Below are 20523 nucleotides of genomic sequence, written 5' to 3' on the forward strand. Positions count from 1 at the left end.
TCCAACCCGGCGTTTGCATCAGTAAACATCGTCAGAGCCCCGCGAGGGCAAGAGCTGGTGTGCTTTGCTCACTGCCAGACCTCCCGAGGCGGGGAGTCACCGGGCACCGAGCACCTCGTTAATGTGGCCAAGTACATACATGAGTTTCATCCCAGCTGAACTGAGCCCGTGGGATTTCCTTCCAGGAACATACTCCTAACAGGGCAGATGTCTTTATTTTCTCTCGTTCGTAACGTGATGTAGATTGAGGGAGAATCTGGTCCCTGAATTTTCCTTCTGCAAATGTGTTCAGGGTGATCCGCATCCCCTTCCTAGGAATGGCGTCAGATGGGGTCAAAGGGAAGTGCCAGCTTCTGCCGAGGCTCCGGCTGCCTGTCTGTGCCCTTTCTGCCGCCTGTTTCCACCGACGGCCCGACCCCGTGCAGCCTTCTGGGGGGTCACCGTGACCTGCTCAGACAGAGGGGTGACGGTTCCCTGTCGCCTGGGCTTTATTCAGCTGCCTCCTCCCTGTCTCGTGCCCGATGAGCCTGATGCCCGACCCTTGCTCCTGGCCCAGCGCTCCTGCCATCCGGGCAAAGCAGACTCGGGGGACGGCCCCCAGAACCAAAAGCTGGCCTGTCCGGGTCAGGAAGGGAGGGCAAGTCTTCCCGGGCACCAGGATGAAACAAAGGGGTGCCGAGTCCTTCCCAGCCACCTCTCGCTGGTGGGAACGGAGGACGGGAACACTGGGAAAATGAAACTCCAGACAGTCCCAGGACCGAGAATGTGTGGGAACCCCGGGCCAGGTGCAGGCAGGCCTTCCACACCATCGTCTTGCCCTGTCTTGACCCTTCCACAAGTGTCCAGCAGGCACTGCGGGGCTCGGGGGCTGCCCAGCGGGACAGCTCTGGGGCTGCAGTTAGCAGATCGTCTGGCAAATGTGTATTCCCTTCCCTCCTCACGCTCTTCCTTCCGTCATCCAAGCTCCCTTCTGTGTCCATTTCTTAAGATGAGAGTTGGAAAAGCGTCCCCTGTAGAAATGTTGAAAAGTACGGAAGCATAGAGATAAAAGTGAAAAATAAAAATTACCTGTAATTCTGGCATCCAGAAATATCTTTCATAAAGGGTTCAATTTTATAAGCAAATCTTAAAATGTGTTAGATCATGAGCCTTTCGTGTCATTAATTTTTCTAAAATTTGAATCTTAGTGGCTGCCTAGGGCTCCATTTATTACACCAATCCCCTATTGTTGGACATTTATGTCTTTTCCAAATTTTTACCATCGTAAAAAATGCTGCAGTGAACATCCTAGAAGGTAAATCTTTGTGACTATCTCTAATTAATTCATTAAGATAAATTCCTAGGATAAATTCCTGTAAAAACAATGTGTCAAGTGGGATGACTATATTTAAAGCTATTTGGACACGTCCCCCAGGGACACTCGGGGGAAGTCCCATCACTGAAAATCCCAGTGGAAGCTTACCAAAGGGTCCAGCCCCTTGAACCCAGCCCGCACTGAGTACCCACTGCCCCCCTCAAATTTGATAGGCAAAAAAGACATTGTTTTGTTTTCATTCCTTTGACCTCAAGATTGGACTTTTTAAAAATATGTTCTTGACTCATCTCTATTTGGCGTTTTGGAAAATTTCTGTTTGTATCCTTTGTCAATGTTTTCCACCAGAATATTAACTTTTTACAAAAATTGAACCTGTAGGAGTTATATTCATAAGCTACAAAACCCTTGTGTCACTTTTTCCCCTTTTTCTCCCTTAATTTGGTGTCTCTATCCTCAGTCTGTATCTGCAACGTGGGTCACTTGGACCAAATGACCTCTCGACCCCAAGGTCATTTCAAAACCCTCAGCCCTCCCTCTCTGTTGTAACCCCCCTTTCAGCCATGCCGGGGCTCCAAACTCATTAGTATGTCTCCTGGGACCTTGAGTTTGACTTGTCTGCCAAGGTGGACCTTCCACTTGAATAATCCAGGTAGGTCCCCTACATAGGCCCCCGGTAGGAGAGGAAGCCAGTTCCCCTGGCCCCAGGAAGGGGTCCCGGCTGGGGTCTCTGTGGCCGTTATGAGGGCCAACCCCCCCCCACAATTGGTTGAAGAAGTAATGAGTCCACACAATGGACTCAGATGTAGATGCAAATTTTGTGACATGGGAGAATTTATTTTTAAATAAGAAGAGTAGATTCCAGAGCAATAAAAGCCCTTACAGACACACACACACCGAGAACAAATGTGAATCGCCGGTCCCTGAGCAACTCCCCTCCATTTCCTGTCTCCCTTCAGATGTCGCCTCTAAACGCACTGCTCTGAGACAGTTGCCCCTGAAGTCACGTCCCCGCTGCCAGCGTGTCATAGGCAGCTCTGGGTGGAGCCTCATTACACCGTCTGCCGGGTCATGTCAGGCCTGTCGGCACTGGAAGGATGGTCTGCAGAGGCCTGGTTGCTGTACGTGCAATGGGGCTTCTTCAGGAAGAATTTTCTCCTGTTGGCCGTTTTGTGGATCTCGAGGCCTGGGCTCAGAACTTCCTAAAACAGGGGTTCTCAAGGGCGTGGGGGCAGAATTCACTGCACTGCTGTTTTAAACTACACTCCAGGGCCAACAGAAAAACAGTCTGGGGTGCCTGGGTGGCTCAGTGGGTTAAGCATCTGACTTCGGCTCAGGTTATGACCCCACGGCTCATGAGTTCAAACCCCGAGTCGGGCTTTGTGCTGACAGCTCAGAGCCTGGAGCCTGCTTTGGATTCTGTGTCTCCCTCTCTCCCTGCCCCTCCCCCACGCTCACGCATGCGCGCTCTCTCTCTCTCTCTCTAAAACAAAACAAAACAAAACATGGTCTGGGAATTGAACACTTAACCTGCCCTAACACACTCACCAGCACACACACACCCCCGCACACGCGTGTGCGTGTGCACACTTCTCGAAGATTAAGGCCACCGATCTCAGGCCTGGGGAACGTTTGCTGGCCCCTCCAGGCTGGTGTTTTCCGAGGACACGAGAACAGCTGTTTTGTTGTGACAGGTGAAGTCCAGGCTGCAGCCACGGTGTCTGTGGCCAAAGAGAAAAAGCCGGACGCTCCCGCCGCGCGGTCGAGTGTCTGCCACGCCCAGAACTGCAGACGTGAACCGGATGGAAGGAGTCGGCGCTGTGTTGTTTTCAGCTGAAGATGTGGGGGCCGAGCTCCTCGGTAACTACATCCACCAGGGCTCACAAACGTGGGCCCGCCGAGGACCAGCCAGGCCGCCACCGGCTGGAGGCCACTCCTGGAGCCCGGGTCCTACCGCCGCAGCCTGGCCCTGGCTGACCGCCGGATGCGCCTCTTTAATGCGGGGCCGCGAGTCAGATGCTTCGTATCAGCCTGGGGGTCACAGCAGACTCCTTCCTCCTTCCGGATGCCAAGAGGCCGTCCCCCAAATTTCAGAGTGTGGGAGGAAGTAGATCCTTCTAGAGAGCTGCAGCGTAGGCTGGGGGAGCAGGGAGGGCCAGGGGCTCCGGGGAAGGGCCCGGAGCAGGGTTGTGGAAGGTGGAGCTGCTCCAGAATGGCGACTCATCTTACAAACACATTAGTATCAAGCTTCAGAATTGTCAGATACCGGGGCTATTGGGATGGCTCTTTTTAAGAATTCCTTACATTTGGGGCACCTGGGTGGCTCAGTCGGTTAAGCGCCCCACTTCGTTGGGGTCATGATCTCCTGGTTCGTGGGTTCAAGCCCCGTGTCAGGTTCTGTGCTGACAGCTCGGACTCTGTCTCTCAAGTAAGTAAACATTTTTAAAAATTAAAAAAAAAAAAAAAAAAAAAGCCCAGTTTTCCAGTTTCTCATGTGGATAAATGGGGGTGGGGTGCTTCGGAATCAGGAAGGCCTCATGCAAATTAAACTACCCCCTGCCCCCCACCACCGCACCAGGACTCTGGGCCGTGAATGGGAACTCTCATACAGGTCTCGGATTAAATGAGGTCATGCTCGTGAGCTTCACCACTCAGGGCCCAGAAAGGCAGGAGCTCAGTAACTACTCACTCCTTTTGCCTGGAACCAGGAACAGGGAAACACCAGGGGGCCCGGTGGGGAGGTCAGGTCGACAGGGCTGGACGAGCACCCGCCAGGGCCCCCACCCCTCACCCCCGGCAGTGGACACACAGAGTGGAAGATCAGTTCCTGCGCTAGCAGGGGTGAATTCAATGAAGAGTAGGGCAGTTAGTCAAATAATTATTATCACGACAAAATATGATTAGAGACTGACAGGCAGAGTGATCTGGGAGGACAAGGAAGGAGTCAGTTGTTGATTATTTATATATTTATAGCATATATTTTACATGTTATATATTATGATTCATAGGTGATAGATGATGATAGATGATAGATTATAGATAGATGTCTACTATGAACCAAGACCCATATTTACAGTGGGAATCAATCAACCTGATGCTGTAGACAGACAATGAACAAGAAGACAAATGAAAAAAAGTTACAAATCGAATATGTATTATAAAGGGAAAAATCTCAGTCAACATAACAGAGAATAACAGGAGGTTTCCCATGTTGGTGTATCAGAGAGGGCTTCTCTGAGGAGGTGACATAGGCAGGTCACCATGGGAAGAGATGGGGCAGGAGTCAGAGGGAGGAGCCTGCTGGGAGGGACCGCAGGAGCCCAGGGAGAGGCCCTGGGGAAGGTGCGAGAAGGCTGGGAGGAGGATGGGCAGGGTCTGGAAGGAGTCCGTCGGGGTTGACTGGACTGAAGAGAGCTTCTTGAAGGATGCGGCCCCGGGGAAGGCGTCCAAGGGCTGGGCAGGATTCCCAGAGGAGGGCGGAGCATGTGAGCAGGTAAGCAGATGAGGGGCCTGGATGAGGCGGCAGGGTGGGGGCACCGAGCAGGGCTTTACCTTCAGGGAACCTGCCTGGACCTCAGTGTGGCCACAGGGCAGGTGCGGTGGGTCTCCCCACCAGGGCACCCTGACGGTTCGTCCCTAGCTGTGTGGTGGTGGTCGTGCTGGGCTGGGGGACTGGTGGGGATGGGCAGGGGAGAGTGGGGAGGGGAGCCTCCTGTGTCTGCTGTCCCTCGTGGCATTGCCCAGTGTGGCCCGGGGGGTTAACTCCCTGTTCCTGGCGTCTCCCTTTTGTTGTCTCAGCCCCCCACAGCCTACTTAAAATCCCCTCTCTCTGGCACCTTTTGGACACCCCCTGCTTTGCGGGTGGACCCAGGCACGTGGCAGGAAGGCGGCTGTGAGGTGAGGGGGCGCCACACAGGCCGGGACGTTCAGCCCGGGGACCTGACCGCAGCCCCTCGTCATTCAGGCTCATTCTCCTCATGGGACAGTCCACTCTGGAAAAGAGGTCCCAGGGTCGGCTCTCCAACTCGGTGAGGTCACCAAGGCCCCAGGCCCCCTCCACCCTCCCACCCCGCCGTGCTTAGAGGGTTGGCTTTTGTCCTCAGGCTGAAAGATGGCTGCCGAAGCCCAGGCTCTATGTCCTTTGCTTCATCCACAGCAAGAAGGAGAAGGTAAGGAAGAGGGTTCTCTGCCTTGTCTGCTTTTGTCCAGGAGGACCTTGTTTCCCAGCCGCCTCCGGCTCCACCGTCTGGAAAAGGAGGGGATTGGCCCACAGGGGCCGCCACTACCTGGGACACAGAGCCAGGGGACTCCTCGGCCTGCCGTGGCTCCTGTGGCCTGCTCCCTCCTGTGCCTCTGCCTCACAGGGACTTGAGGAGCAAATGGGACCAAGTCTAAGATGGGCTCAGGTTTGCCCGTGTGTCTGACAAGGCCCTCGGTCATCAGTCCCATCAGGCCCTAGCAGTGGGAGGCACCACAGGGCTGTGGCACTGGGGACTGTCCTCTCCCGACGTCTGCCTCTGGGTGTGTGCCCAAGCACCCTAGAGTTTGTTCTGTGTGCCGGGAGATGCCGCCTCCTGAAGATCCAGCTCGGAGGCCCCCTGGCATGGATCTTGAGCCTGTCTTAGCTCCCCCATCCTTCCACATCACAGCTACCAGCCTCCTGGTTCGCAGCTCCGCTCCTTCCCTCACGGCACATCTGCTGTGGCTGTCCAGGCAGCTGTCTGCACCCCGAGTCTTCGTTCGGCAACGTTGCACGTACTTAACTCTCTGGCTCTCCTTGAACATTCGTCCCTACAGCCCCTTTATTTCTGCCTCCCTGGGCCGGCTCGCCCATTTGTCTGGTCTCCATGGCGACAAGCACCTCTAATGGATACACAGTTCCCATGAGGTCATGCCCGCTGCCTCTTGTCACCTCCTCGCCTGCTCACACACAGCCTCTTCTGCCCCCAAATCACCAACACATACCCAAGGTCTAGTTTCACCTCCCAAGATTCATTTCCCCCTGTTTCTCTTGTTTTCTACCCAGTTTTACTTGGACCTGTGCCAACCCGCTCTGGAATCTGGTCTCTTGACAATGGGGATTGGGGATGGCCAGGGGTGTCGATCCCCTGCGTGATTGCCATGGTCCAGCCAGGGAAAGTGCTCTTTTGTGTACTGTCTGGAAGGGCATGGGCTGCAGTGTTGGCTTGTCTGGGTTGAAATCTCCACACGGCCACTTGTTAGGTGTTTTGGGGAAGTAATTCCTGAGAGCCCACGGTGAGCCAGGCCCTGGGAATCCTACATTGTGGGACCATATAGTCTCTTTGTTCATGTAGCCCTTGGGCTGGTGGGAACGGGGTTGCCACATTTAGCAAGTAAATATACAGGATGCCCAGTTAGATTTGAATTTCAGATAAACGACAGTTTTTTTAGTGTAAGTATCGGTATTTGTTGTTTACCCGAAAATCAAATTTAACTGGGAATCCTATATTGCATCTGACAACCCTAAGTGGGAGAGAAAGGAAACAAATAAGAAAATATGAGGATAACATAATCCCAGGACTCCAGTGGGTGCTGAGAAGAAAAAGCCAGTGATCTCAAGGGGCGCCTGAGTGGCTCAGTCGGTTGAGCGTCTGACTCCTGATTTCAGCTCAGGTCACGATCTCGTGGTTCATGAGTTCGAGCCCTGTTGTCAGCACAGAGGCTGCGTGAGATTCTCTCCCTCTCTTTCTGCCTTCCCCCACTTTCCCTCTCTCTCTCAAAATAAATAAACTTAAAAAAAAAAAAAAGCCAGTGCTCTCAAGAGCATCCCAAGGTGCCAACTGGATGGTTAGGGATGGTCTCCTGGAGTCCTGGGGGATGGGAAGAAGCCTCCACGTGCAAAGTCCACTGGTGAGCATTGCAGGCAGACAGAATAGCATGTGCAAAGGTGCTGAGGTAGGAAAGAGTTTGCCATGGTCCTCAGCCAAACAGGCCAGTATGACTGGATGGAGGGACCAGGAAGCAGGAGTGTACAACTGGAACTGATGACAGAATGGACCTGGCCACCATGAGTAGGTGCTCAACAAATCTTAGCTATTTTACATTGTTATTAATAATTATGATTTTAAAATTCAGCCAACTCTGAGTTCCAGACACGGTATGAAACACTCCTTCAGTCACTAAACTGCCATATTTATCCTAACTTTCTCTAAAGAGGCCATTTCGGCACCTATGGTGCTGAATACAGGCCAGCCAGGCATAAGATGTTTGCCTGGACACCTAACAATTATCTGAAAAGATTAAGATGCAGCATGTTGTCTGAAACTCCTGTTTTCCATCAGAAGATGTTAAAACATCAGCCAGGACCTCCCCACCCCCCAGTATCAGTAGGAAAGTTGTGAAACGCACTTGTCGGTCAGCAGAGATGTTGGGCCTCCACTCACCCCTGATGCCTTACGTCTGCTGTGTGATTTGGCACATGTCACTCGACTTCTCTGAGCACTGATTTGCTCCTCTGTAAAGCAGGGATAATAATTATGAGGGGTGCACGGTGCAGAGGGTCACCTGGAGGGTCCAGTGAAATAACGTCTAAGTGTCTGTCAGGCACTGAGGGCCGCATGGAGGAAGCATGGGCCGACTGCTGCCTCCGTCATAATCGTCTCAGTTACTACCTCCTTCGCCAGAAGGATAAGGAAAGGGAGACCCGGGGTCCTGAGCAGTAAGAAACGTCATCTTCCTGCCTCATTTTCCTGTGCAGGTGGCTTTCAGCCTGCCAAGGGGAGGAAAGATGATCTGACAAAGTTGCTCACAAGGACTGAAGTCAGATTTAGTGCAGGGACACGTGTCAGGCTAAATGTCAGCGGACAGTGTTGAAGGGAGCCGCGCCTCACTCCTCACACGGGACCGTGACAGAGAGCGAGGCCCTTTTTTAGCAACTAAGCACAGGCTTGTGTCACAGTAGCCCAGCGATAGGGACGGGGGTCTGTCTCCGGCAGAGCCTGCTCTCGGTGGGACGTGGTGCTCAGCGGCTGGGGGACCTCACGCGTCAACTCCATTGCCCATCAGCCACGTGAGTCTTGGCTTTCTCCTCGGCCACGAGGGGATGGCGGAAGAGCCGCCCACGTCTCGGCCAGGTGGTGTGGGTGCAGGAGATGGCATATGGTTAACCCGCTTGGCACGGTGTGTGGAACACAGAAACCTTGAGCGGCAGCCCAGGGCAAGGCCAACACCACCTTCAAGGCCGTCTGCGTCACTGGGGCGGGGCCGGGCAGGATACCGGCATCACTGAGCACGTGAGTGTGAGTGCGTGTGTGCAGAGGGCCACAATCCCGCCTGCATATCAGAGCCACGCTACAGCAGGTGCATGGACCCACCGAGCCCCGAGGCCCCAGATCCTTTCCTTCCGAGTCGCAGATGTTCGACGGCCCGCGTCAGCTACTCAGCCCTCAGTCTGGGCTCCGTATTGTAATTCTGTCTTCGGTCTGGCAGATCTTAGCGTGGACCACTGATCCCGCGGGCTGGAGGCTGGGCCTCTGGAAGGCCAGGCTGCAGGTGGTGGAGGGCATCCACTGGGAATTCGAGGTACAGCCACTTTACGGGGGAGGTGGGTGCACCGGGGAGGAGTGTAACCTTATAATTTTGCTGCCCCTCGAAAGAAAACTTTACATTTTAAATTAACAGTGTGTCCACTGCCAGTATTTGTGGTTACTACCTGTAACGTAAATCTCTTTTAGAGATGTGTGAGAACAGCATACATAATGAAATATCAACATGTAACTTGATTTAAAGTGGCTTTTCATTAATATAACAAATGAAGTGTACCAAAATTTGAAAGTATATTCCTTTGGGCCTAATTAAAACACTGAACAAAATACATGTATATGTATATTTTAAATGAAGACGTTCAGCAACCAGAATTAGCTACAGAAATTAATTCAACTTGAAAAGTGCACCGTGAGTACATTGTTATTATTAACGTAGCCAATCCTCTTTCCTGAGATATCTCAAATAATGGGCATCTGATTTAGTGCCTGCAAGGGGTGACAAGTGGGCTTTGCTTTAAAAATACCGTAGTATTTTAATACACGGTGGCTTATCCCACGGGTGTTTTAACTGTGCTGCCTTTTGGTCGGAGGAGAATTTTCTGGGCACCTGTGATGGCGTCAGAGAGCTGGGATCTCCTCCGACCGAGGAGAGCTTCCTTGGCCCAACTTCTGTGCGCCAAGGGCAGTGGCCTCTGTCTTGGTAGGCTGTGGCCAGAGCTCAGGAAGGAACAGGCTCTCTTTCAATGGGCAATAGCCCTGACAGGCACCCAAGCTGGCATCCAGGAATGGGTCCCTGTGGCTGGCCTGAAGACACACAGAAAGGACTAGAGAGTAACAATGAGAAGGCAGGAGCCGGGGATGAAGGAGAGGCAGAAGCAGAAAAGCAATGTGGTTCCACTGCTGAACCAAGGGCAGGGAGTGAATGCATTTGCCATGACCCTCATCCCCTACTCTTTGGTGGCAGTAAACTAAAGGTGCACCGGAAACCCAGCAGAGGGGCCCCAGGCTGAAGGTGGGGCTCCAGGGGTCGGCACTCCAGGCTTGGGCAGCGAGTGGCTCCCTGCCGACAATTTTGGCAGGTGACAGAAGATACCCCAGAGGTCGGGGGACTGACAGAGAAACCTCCTTGCCCATGCACGTGACCCCTCAGCCATCTGGGACAGTGCCTTGTTTCTAGGGCTACGGAGCAGGACTTCTTACCATGACCCTCTGGGACGTGGATGGGCCTTAGGCTTGGCAGGAAATCTCTCCAGGCCCTCTCTCAGCAAGGCCCCACAGACCAGGAGATCCCATCTGGGGACCGGAGAAGTGTGTGTGTGTTAGCACACGTGTGTGAGGATGAAACTACAGAAAGATGGGCTTTCTCCAAACAGTGACCACATCTGTGCTGGCTGAGTGGCGACCTAGAACTCCAGTGGCGGGCGAGCCGTGTCACCCTTCTGTTCCTTTACGTCTACGTGGAGACATCGGTGGTACCTGTCCTCCTAGGACTGATGTGAGGATTGGATTAAATACTGCGTACGAAGTATTATTCTTCAGAGCGCTAAGTACTTCATAATTGTTCATCACAATCCTGGTGTTTCTGTACATTACTGGCTCATGTTCCAGTCCCTGGGGGAGGGGAATGAAGCACCATAACAATAACTGATACTTGTACAGCAATATATAATTGACACATTACTTTTGTGTCCCTGATCTCTGTTAAACGTGCAATGACACAGGCCAGGCCCTGGGTTGTTCTTCCTCCCTTCCCGGAAGAAACAGACTCTCAGGGTACAGACTTGCCCAGTACTACATAGCCCAGTGCTTCCAATCTGAGTATCTGTCTTGGAACCCTGGGGATGAGGGAGGAAGCCCCCCCTCATGGACTCCAGAGAAAGCTCCGTAGAACCTTCTAGAACTTCCCTGACTTCCCTTAACAGGCTGGGGAAGAAGAAACTAAGCCAGGTGGGGCAGGTGCAGACAGCAAGGCTCAGCCTGACCAGGACCATCTCCTGAAAACACTTCCATTTGGTCAACAACTGGCTTTAATTCCACAGTTGCAACACCTGATTCCAGGGGAGAGGGAGGACCCAAGCCCCCAGGTCAAACGTCTCCATTTCTAGGTGATTTGTTGGAAGATGGGTGGCTTCTACCAACAGCTCTTAAATATTAACATATCCCATTGGACGCATATTAACAGGCACATCGTAAAGATTTCCGGGTTCGTGGGACTTCGGAGATCTCTGGTTGTCATGCATGGCCTTCTGCATTTGAAGATGCTGTGTCGTTCCCCGTGAGCACCACCCCAGGTGAAAACAGGCTGGGCCCGAGAAGAGGCCTTGCAGGGTGTGGTCAGCAGAGCTCACGCACCTCGTCTGGCTGCTATTGCTTTATTCAACCAGCACACGTGTTCTCCACAAAGAGGCCCAGAGAGCTTCCCTCTCCTGCCTGGCAGTCATCCCGGCTCCCAGATCAGCAGCGCTCAGCAACACCCTGTACCTCCAGGAGCACCTTCTCCCAGGAGTCCAGGTCTGGGGGTAGGTGCTGATGGGAAGCGGGGGAAGCAATCGGGATGGGAATCTGCCTATCGGAGGAAGCTGTGAGGAGAAGCCGAGGTGGAAAAGGTTGACTGGGCCTCTTCTGTCCTGAAAGGCAGTGGCCTGATCCCAGCCTTCAAAGGCCGGGAGGGACACAGGCTTCCATTCCAGGAGGGGAGGTAGACTGTTCCAGTGCGTGCACGGAACGCCCCCTGGGTAAGAGCTTCAGAAGCTCACTGCTCCCCAAGAAGTGATGGAGATCAAAGGTAGAAGTGAACTTCGAGAGCTCCTGGATGCGTTCAGCAACTGAAGACAGGAGGTTCTGAAGGGAAGAGGACTGGAAGATGTGTTGGCTTCTAAACCGCTGGGGTAAAGGCCACGTGGCCCAGGTCCAGCAGGGGCCTCCAAACACTTGCTGGTTCCCGACAGTGGGGGGGTCTTGCGGCCCTTTGCCTTAGCATTTGCTGGTTCCTTGCCTAGAACACCCTTCCTCTTGCTTTTGGCCTCTAAGATTCAACCTTCATTGAATATTGTGTGGATTTGAGTGGTGTTTATTTCTTTATTTTTTAATTTTTCTAAAATGTTTATTTATTTTTGAGAGACAGAGAACAAGCAGGGGAGGGGCAGAGAGAGGGAGACACAGAATCTGAAGCAGACTGCAGGCTCTGAGCTGTCAGTGCTGAGCCTGATGTGGGGTTGGAACTCACGAACCACTAGATCGTGACCTGAGCTTAACTCAGGTGCTTAACTGACTGAGCCACCCAGGCGCCCCTTGAGTGTATTTCAAGAAGAGGATTGGCAGGATGTGGATCAGGCTGAATTTGGTGTTGAGAGAGCAAGGAAGAGGAAGATGTCAACACAAGAAAAAAAATTTTTTTAATGTTTATAATTTATTTTTGAGAGAGAGAGAGAAAGGCAGAGAATCCCAAGCAGGCCCTAGGCTGTCAGCGCAGAACCTGATGCAGGGCTCGAACCGATGAACCGTGAGATCATGACCTGAGCCAAAATAAAGAGTGGAGGCCTGGGGCGCCTGGGTGGCGCAGTCGGTTAAGCGTCCGACTTCAGCCAGGTCACGATCTCACGGTCCGTGAGTTCGAGCCCCGCGTCGGGCTCTGGGCTGATGGCTCAGAGCCTGGAGCCTGTTTCCGATTCTGTGTCTCCCTCTCTCTCTGCCCCTCCCCCGTTCATGCTCTGTCTCTCTCTGTCCCAAAAATAAATAAACGTTGAAAAAAAAAAAAAATTAAAAAAAAAAAAAAAAAAAGAGTGGAGGCCTAACCGACTGAGCCACCTAGGCATCCCAGGGCAAGTGTTTTCAGTGTTGAAGTGCTTGGGGGGTGTAGCTTTTGCAAGTAGTGAGGACATTGGAAAGGAGAGTGAGTCCCTGAACAGGGAGATGCTCTCCTTCCTTTTCAACAGGGTGAACTTCCTGTCAGCAGTATAGCCATGGAAGACAGATGAAGTCACCAGCAAAGAACACTTCGAAGACTCAGGTCTGAGGTGGTAACATGGAAGTCATTCAAGGTGCTGGTGACAAGAACTGGGCTTAAGGGGAACACACTCAGGCTGGGGGAGGCAAACGCAGGCCAGGTTGGTGGGGGCAGCCCGCAGGAAGTGGGCATAGACCAGGCACCCTGGCCTCTAGCAATTTTAACATGGTCACATCAACTCGCTTTCTTTACTGCTCTGGAAGGTAACCCAAAGCTCCAGGATTCAAAATCTTATGCCACTGCTCAAATATAACAACAACAAAAAACATTCTTTAGCACTTGGAACTTGCTAGTTGATGGCTCTACCGAGAGCCCGGGCAGGAGTGGAGCTGGGACGTACAGGACCCTGCCAGATAGGAGGGTGGGGTGGGTGGCTCCCCCAGCCTTCAGTTACCAGAAGAAAATAGGATTCTGCCAAGAACTGAGGCTCCAGGCTACCGCCCTCCTCTGCCTTGGGCGGCAGTCCGCACACAGGCCCCCTGGACCGTCATTAACCCTGGAGTCCTGGCCGCCTTGAGTGGGGGTTACAGGCCGCTCCTGAGCAGGGCAGAAGGTGGCAGAGGGAGTAAAATGCCTCCTTCCAGGGGTATAAAAGCAGGCGGGGGCTTCCCATGACCGGGAGAGGAGGAGGGAGGCGGAGAGCCAGGAGGCCCTCTCCCCGCCCCCCCTCCCCCCCCAGGGAGCTCTACAGGGGAAAAGAGGGACCCGGGAGAGGGGACGCTGGGCAAGGCGTCAAGTCGCTGCGGTGGGTGGCGTTGGGACGACAGACGCAGGCTGCCACGGCCCCTCTCGCGGGTTTGGGGTCCGTCGGCCTCAGCCCCCCTTCGGGGTGGGGTAACTGCTGCCCGGGCCCAGGCCGAGCAGGGCGGGTGCCCGCGGCCCAGGACGCGCGCCCAGGTCGCCTGCGGGTGAGGCGGAGGCAGAAGCAGGCTGGGGGCCCACCCTGGGGCCCACGCAGGACTCCGACCTCTGCCCGCGACAGCGTGGACGGGTTCGGCGGCCCTAAACCACCCAAACCTCCACCGGCCAGCGAAGCATTTGCTGCTCCCTCAGGCGACAAAAGACCCCCCAGGCGCGCGGCTCCGGGTACAGCGCCCCCCAGAGCCAAGGCCCTGAGGCTGGCCGCGAGCGCCTCCGCGCCAAGGTCAACGACGGCCCGGCTGTCTGGCGCTTCCCTTTCCTCCTCTCGAGCGCTCAGCTCCATAGGGACTGGGCCGCAGGACCCACACGGTCTCCGATCCGGGTTCCCCACGGCTCGGGGAGCCCAGGCACCACCTGGGTACGTGTGTGTCGGGGATACTTCGGGTCACGCACAGATTCGGAGCGGCCCGGGACCAATCACTCAACCACTGGGAGAATGCGCGTTATCAAACCAGCACCGCCCACCCCTGCCGGCCCAACCTTGTCGCCCTGGCTGGAAATTGGGCGGCGCTGGGTCCACAGGCTTGTGCCCTCTCCTTGGGCTTTGGTACCCCCTGTGACAGTCGCGTCCCAGCCCACCTGCTGACGGGCGCCACGCCCTAGATCCACTTGGTGGAGGCTGAGTAATGATGCTCGGGGTGGAGGGGCAGCAGAGGTGTGAGAATTCCATGTCAGCCTGCGGTCCTAATTGGAAGTGGATGTTAAAGATGAGAAATTCAGTTTTGTAAAGTGAAATGTCATGGATTTAGAATCTCAAACCCACCCCTAGCCTTTGGTATTTGACTATCTTTATCCTTGGCAGTGTGTGATTTCCCATGTTTCAAAGAAAGAACTTTAAAGGTTCATAAAGCTCCAAAGATTTCAAATAGCTCTTTTAAAAGCACTTTGATGGTTTAAATGCAGACACATGCATTACATATCTCTTAAATTACACAGGTTTTTAAATCTAAGGGAAAAATGTCTTAGGCAAGATGGATTAGAGTTTTGTCTTGTGCAGGTAGTTTTTTAAACAGTGTTGGTAACATTCAGGTTGGTAGGGGGAAGAAAAGAGAAAGGGGGCGTCGGGGAAGGATGCTCAGACTTCCCGCCACCTGGTCCCACCGAGGCTCTCAGAGCAGAGTGAAGACACATCCCTGGGGGCCTTCATGTTCCTCCCAGGCCAAGGCAGGGACACGGCCATCCATACTGGGCTCCTGAAGGGCTGTGGATGAGCTCCTCCAGGGAGGCGTGTGTGCCTCCTCATGCCTTCTCCACCCAGATCAGCGGTGAATGAATGAATGAATGAATGAATGAATGAGACAAAGAACAAATGGATGTAGCCATCATAGCTCCATTCTTGCTACATTTGCAGCTTGCCCGTGGCCTAAAGTGATTGATCGTTTCAATCTTCCCAGGTCAGGCCTTCAAGAAACTACTAGCAACCAGAGGCCCTAACCCAGGAGGGAAGGCAGTTTGGCATATGGTGAGCTCAGTCTTTGGAGTCAGGCTGCACGGACTTGAATTCTTGCTCTGTCACTTCTTATATGGGTTATCTCTTTAATCTTCAGTATCCTCGCCTATTAAAATGAGATCACAGTGGTCCTTTCGTCACTTGGGTTGTTGTGAGGGTTAACCTAGATACGTGTAAAGCCTACAGCAAAGGGCTTGGCCCACAGGCGCCTTTAAGACTACATCGCGCCGGGCGATGGTGGTGATGGTGGCAATGGCACTACTCATGGCTATATACTAATGATGATGGTGGTGATGCCAGTCGTTCCGCAGGCTCTCTCACCCGCACAGCTATGGCAGCTGGTAGTCCTGCAGGATGGTAGGACTAGCGCTCCCCTCCCCCCAGGCCTGAGAGCTCCATCTGTTGATGAAGTGGATGGTGCAGAAAGGCAGACTCTCCCACCCTGCGTGGGCACAGGGAACTTTGCTGGGGTTTCTACAGCTGCCAAGGAGTCCTTGAACAGCCTTGGCCTTGGGCATGTGCAATGATGGAAGAAAAGATGAGAGTTCTTTGAACTATTTCCTAAAGCAATAAACTTGGCAATGCCATTTCCTTAGAACTGAGGGCTTTTGGAAGAGAACTTCCAGGGGTCCCAAGCTTTCCAGAGAGGCAAAAGTATTGGTGAGCAGGTCCTGTGGATGGACCCTGTCTATCCAGACAACTTCCCCTCTCCAGCACTCCCCTGAAGCCCTTTGCACAGAGAGAAAAGTCCCTTTGAGCACACCTCACCCCTCCCCAGGAGTCCTCGTCACTCTTCCGTACCCCTGACTTGACAAGATACCTGTTCTTATTTGGTTTGTGTACTTGCTCTAGATTTGTTCATGCATCTGGCTCCTGTGCCCCCCTTCCAGCTGGGATTATAAGGCTCTGGAGGGCAGGATCCCCAATTTGCTTCCTCAAATGTCTCACAAAGCCCTTAGTAGATACCAGAGGGGTGCCCCACATTCAGCATCCCCCCTGTGCCCAGCACCACAAATTACACATCCTGGGCATTGGCTAATGCCAATGAATAGACAGATAGCTGGGGACAGAGGTGAGGGTCCATGTTACTTACGTTCTCAAGGCAAGCTCTGCTCTTGACCTTCCTGACTCAGGTGGCCCCAAACGCTGTGTGCTCGGGGCCATAGTTACATCTAGGTGGGACCATCAGAGGCCACCACGCGAGGTCCCTCTGGAGGTGAGCCACCCAGCCACTCCAAACATATATCTCATGTCGTGAACAGCCTAAGAGCTCCTGGAGAATTTGCCTCCTCTCGCTCATTAAGAAACTCTTTGTGATTTTTAAGCCATCGGTATTATTAGATTTTTAAAAACGAATTCCTCATCCAGGCAATTCTCATTCCAAACTCAGAAACGCTCCAAATCTCAAAACCCTCTCCATCAGAACGTGCGGTTAAAAGTGCTAACCCTTGATTTTACCAGGTGATCCATTGTGGGTTTGGGGCTGCCAGGGTGGGGACTGAGCTAGAAAATCCCAACAGACCGCCACCATCACCCTAATCTCTCTCCATTACAGAAACGGATGGCAAGACGGGGATTACTGTGCCTATAAATCAGTGTTGTGTTCTGGATAATCTAATACATTTTTCAAGTGTTGTTCTCGCCGTTTGGCATGCACGGAACTGCTCGGTTGGCACAAAGTTTGCAATCAATCTCTCCTGCCTGCTCCCCACGCGGCCTCGCCACCTCCTCGAACCTTCCTAATATTTTATACATAAACCGGTTTGGATTCACGGGGCATTCCAGCTAGTAAATGCTCTGAAGATTCATCTTTATGGACTAGCAGCCCAGCCTTGTAGCGTCTCGGCTTCTCAAGATGAAAAGGAATTTTATTTGGTGTGTTATGCCACGCGGGGAATGGCTGCTGGCGGGTTGCTAGGTTCTATTATTATCGTGTGTGTTCTTCTCCCGGGAGGATGAGGCAAGGCCTCACGGGTGGGGCCCTCAGAAAACTGACAATCCTTATTTCCCCTCTCCTTCCCAGACCCTCCCGACAGTGTGTCAGGGCCCCGAGAGGCTCCCCGGGACCCCAGGGAACGGGGGTGGCGAGTTTTGAGCGATCCAAGTGCATGTCTCCGCTAGCCTGCCTCCCTGCACTGGGGGAAGAGGGACGGGGGCTCCGCTAGATTAAGACAACTGTTGAGGGGAGGGGAACGGCCCCACCAAAGGGAAAGAAAATAGTGCAGTTTCATTTGCTTTAAAGCACAGCCTCGTAATAAATGTGCACAGCAAATGTGCTGAGCAAACACCTCGGCGTTCATCAATATGCGGCGCCTGTTTATTGCCTCATAAACTTGGAAGCAAGTGATATTGTCTCTTAAATCAATGGCTGTGTGGACAGCCTTGGCGCTCCAGGAGAACAGGACATCCAGGCCACGCGGCGCTTAAATTAATGGCTGGAGCAGTGACTGAAAGGTGCTTAGTCACTGCTGGGGGATTAGGAGCCATTTCCAAGGATGCAGAGCATCCTTAGTACGTATCTGTGCCAGGATGACAGGCCAGGGCACCTGGCATGCTGTGGGGGTCTCCTCACCCGGGAGCTGTGCTACAGAAGGCACAGAAGGGGGGCCAATGCCCCAACCCTGGGGGAGAAGAGAGGGTCTGTTTGTCTGCCTCTCTAGCCTGTGGGTCCTCGAGAGCTGGTCTGGGTCCCTCCATTCTGGACCCCCAGCACCTGCATCAGGCCCCAGCTGGAGTAAATACCGGAAGAGGGTGGGAGGGGAGGAAGGCAGGCAGCCAAGTTAAGAAAGGAGACCATGGGAAGCCTGCGATGAGGCTAAGTAGAGATGATGAATGGCCTTGCCACGCTGGGAGGCACCGCTTCTGAGGCAGGATGGGGACCAAGACACCTGCCACCGAAGGGGGCTTTCGTGTCTATGAAGCACTGGCCCAGTTGAGAGACGTTCATCGGGCCCTAATGAAGGGCCAGTGCAGGGGGCATCTTCAAGCAGAGCCAGACTCCCTGTGGTGCCCTGAATGGTGATACCCCAAAAGATAGATGTCCACGTCCTAATCTCTGGCCCCTGTGAATGTGATCTTATTTGGGGAAAAAAGGGTCTTTGCATATATAATTAAGGATCTTGAGAAGATTATCCTGAATTATCTGGGTGGGCCCTAAACCCAAAGACAGGTGTCCCTGTGGGAGAGAGGCCGAGGTAGGTCTGAGACAAGACAGGAGATGAAGAACAGAGGAGACAGAGGCGGAGTGATGTGGGGACAAGCCACGGAACACCAGGGATTGTCAGCAGACACCATAAATTAGGAGAGGGATGAACAGATTCCTGCCCCCAGTCCCGAACCTTGATTTCAGACTTCTGGCCTCCAAACCATGAGAGAATACATTTCTGTTATTTTAAGCCACCATGGATATGGCAATTAGGGATGGCAGCCACAGAGGTGAAAGTGTGCCTCCTCCCCAAACTTGGGCTCAGAAAGGCATGTTGTCTTCCAGGCACGTGCTCCTGCATTCTTGGGGACAACAGGTTCTGGCCAGGAGTGCCCGAACCCACGGGGACAGCCCGGCCTAGCAGAGTGCTGGAAAAACTCAGCGACCCTGCTTTCCTTCCTTGGTCTCAGCAAGTGCTCTTATAGCACCATCCAAAGCACAGGAGGCCTTTTATGCTGCATTCGTTAACCCATTCGGGTGCTCCAAGACTCCTGCCAGGTAAAAGTCTCAAAGCAGCAATCACCCCTGGAATACTGAGGTCACAATGAGCCTTGGGGACATGGGACAGGAGCCTGTGATGCCAGGCATGTGGCTTGTACCTGGGCCGTATATGTTGCCTCGGGTGGTTTCCTTGTCTAGACCCCAGTCACTTTCAAGTTCCGTGTTTATTCTCACCGCCACCCGAGGTAGTTGCATCTGGACTTTTCTCCTTGGTTTTCCCTTCATAGCCCCCCACCACTGACCCAATCCCTTCCACCTGGGAAGAGTGGCAGCCTCTAAGCCCAAGAAAAGTCATAATTCAGTCATTTTGCAAGTTGGTGAATTAATTGATTGACTGACGTGGTGGAAGTTTATAGGGAGGAAGTTCCCTTGGATAAAGTAAAGAAGGTGCCATGGGCAAAAATCTGGTCTTCTCTCAAGAGCCTCCTATGACCTTGATCATTTTCAGTGTGGTTTAAAGTTAAACTGTCTACCTTAAAGGATCAGAAGTCCCAAAGCATTCACACCCAGAGACAAAGTCCTTCCTCTCACAAGGGGCTCACGGGAGACTGTTATGGGCTCCAGAATGACAATTTATTAATCTACAGTGAGAAACAGGCTCAACTATGTGACATTGCCAATATTCAAATTCTTTCGAACTACAGGAGTGGCAATTTCATATGATCCAACATTAATACCACCATGGGGATCTGAAATACTCAGATCTGTATGCCCACAATTGTCCCCTGCAGGCCCCCTATGTGGGAAGCCCAATTATAATCAAAGAGGTACTTGGTGAGCAATGAACCAGAGCAAGGATTCTGGGGCTCGATGGTGAGAAACAAAAAAGCAGGCCCTGGCAGCTGTCAGCTGGGAGCCGGCCTGGTACTCACAGCTAGGCCATGGTGTTCTTTTGTTGAACAAACACAATTTCACTGAACACCAACATTGAACAAGGTCACTCTGTGACCGGGATGGGGAGAGACAAAAACAAGGCCACTCCTGTAATCATGTCTGAACACAGACAAAAAAAAAAAACCCAAGCATACTGTTTAAACCACAAAATGACCGCCTGTGCCTCCTTCCCACCTGGTGTGAATGACAGCCACTTTGCCAATTACAGCCCCAGCCTCACTCATTCATCCACCTCCTAGATAAAATTAGTGATGCCCAGTCCTACCCAATTTCAACGTTCTGATACCCCATCCAAAGCGACAGCCTCCAACATCACCTAGTGCGAGCTGAAATCCTATAAAATGGTCCCTCCACCACCTCCTTACCAAGATACCCCAAGATTCCCCATAGTGTGCAGTGTCCCTGGAGGCAACAAGTACCAAGAAACCCAACTTTGTTCAACTACCTGTGTGTTCCTGGCGTCTTTGGAGAGTGGGCATTGATCATGGCATGAGATTTTGCCAACCAGACCTATCCAACTCTGCATCAAGGATAGGCCCACCACGACCACCACGACCACCATAATCACTTTGACCATTATTATGACCACCATCACCATCACCATAATCACTTCCACCATTATTATGACCACCATCACCATAATCACTTCCACCATCATCACCACCCCAGTCACCACCACCACCCTGCTAAGTGATTGATATACATTTTATCATTTTATCCTTCTTCAAC

General features: G+C 52.8%; 1 protein-coding gene across 1 annotated transcript; it reads right to left on the reverse strand.

Annotated features, from left to right (window-relative positions):
- Positions 1-4444: 4444 nt before the first annotated feature.
- LOC123609218 (serine/arginine repetitive matrix protein 1-like) lies at positions 4445-20343 on the reverse strand. The gene is made up of 5 exons (XM_045500139.1): positions 20240-20343; positions 14324-14428; positions 7682-7787; positions 5149-5304; positions 4445-4822 (listed from the first exon to the last, which is right to left on the reverse strand). The coding sequence occupies exons 1-5, from the start codon at positions 20271-20273 to the stop codon at positions 4489-4491; spliced, it is 735 nt and encodes a 244-aa protein (XP_045356095.1). The 5' UTR covers positions 20274-20343; the 3' UTR covers positions 4445-4488.
- Between the last annotated feature and the right edge of the window lie 180 nt (positions 20344-20523).

The sequence above is a fragment of the Leopardus geoffroyi genome, chromosome B2 (genome assembly GCF_018350155.1).
Source record: "Leopardus geoffroyi isolate Oge1 chromosome B2, O.geoffroyi_Oge1_pat1.0, whole genome shotgun sequence".
In the NCBI taxonomy this organism is placed as follows: Eukaryota; Metazoa; Chordata; class Mammalia; order Carnivora; family Felidae; genus Leopardus; species Leopardus geoffroyi.

Coding starts and splice junctions, on each gene's coding strand:
- LOC123609218 (XM_045500139.1), bottom strand. CDS start 20,273: ATGCCCACTCTCCAAAGACGCCAGGAACACACAG. Junction 14,429..20,239: donor AAGACGCCAGGAACACACAG/GTAGTTGAACAA, acceptor ACTTCCAATTAG/GACCGCAGGCTGACATGGAA. Junction 5,305..7,681: donor ACATCTCTGCTGACCGACAA/GTGCGTTTCACA, acceptor CCTCTTTTCCAG/AGTGGACTGTCCCATGAGGA.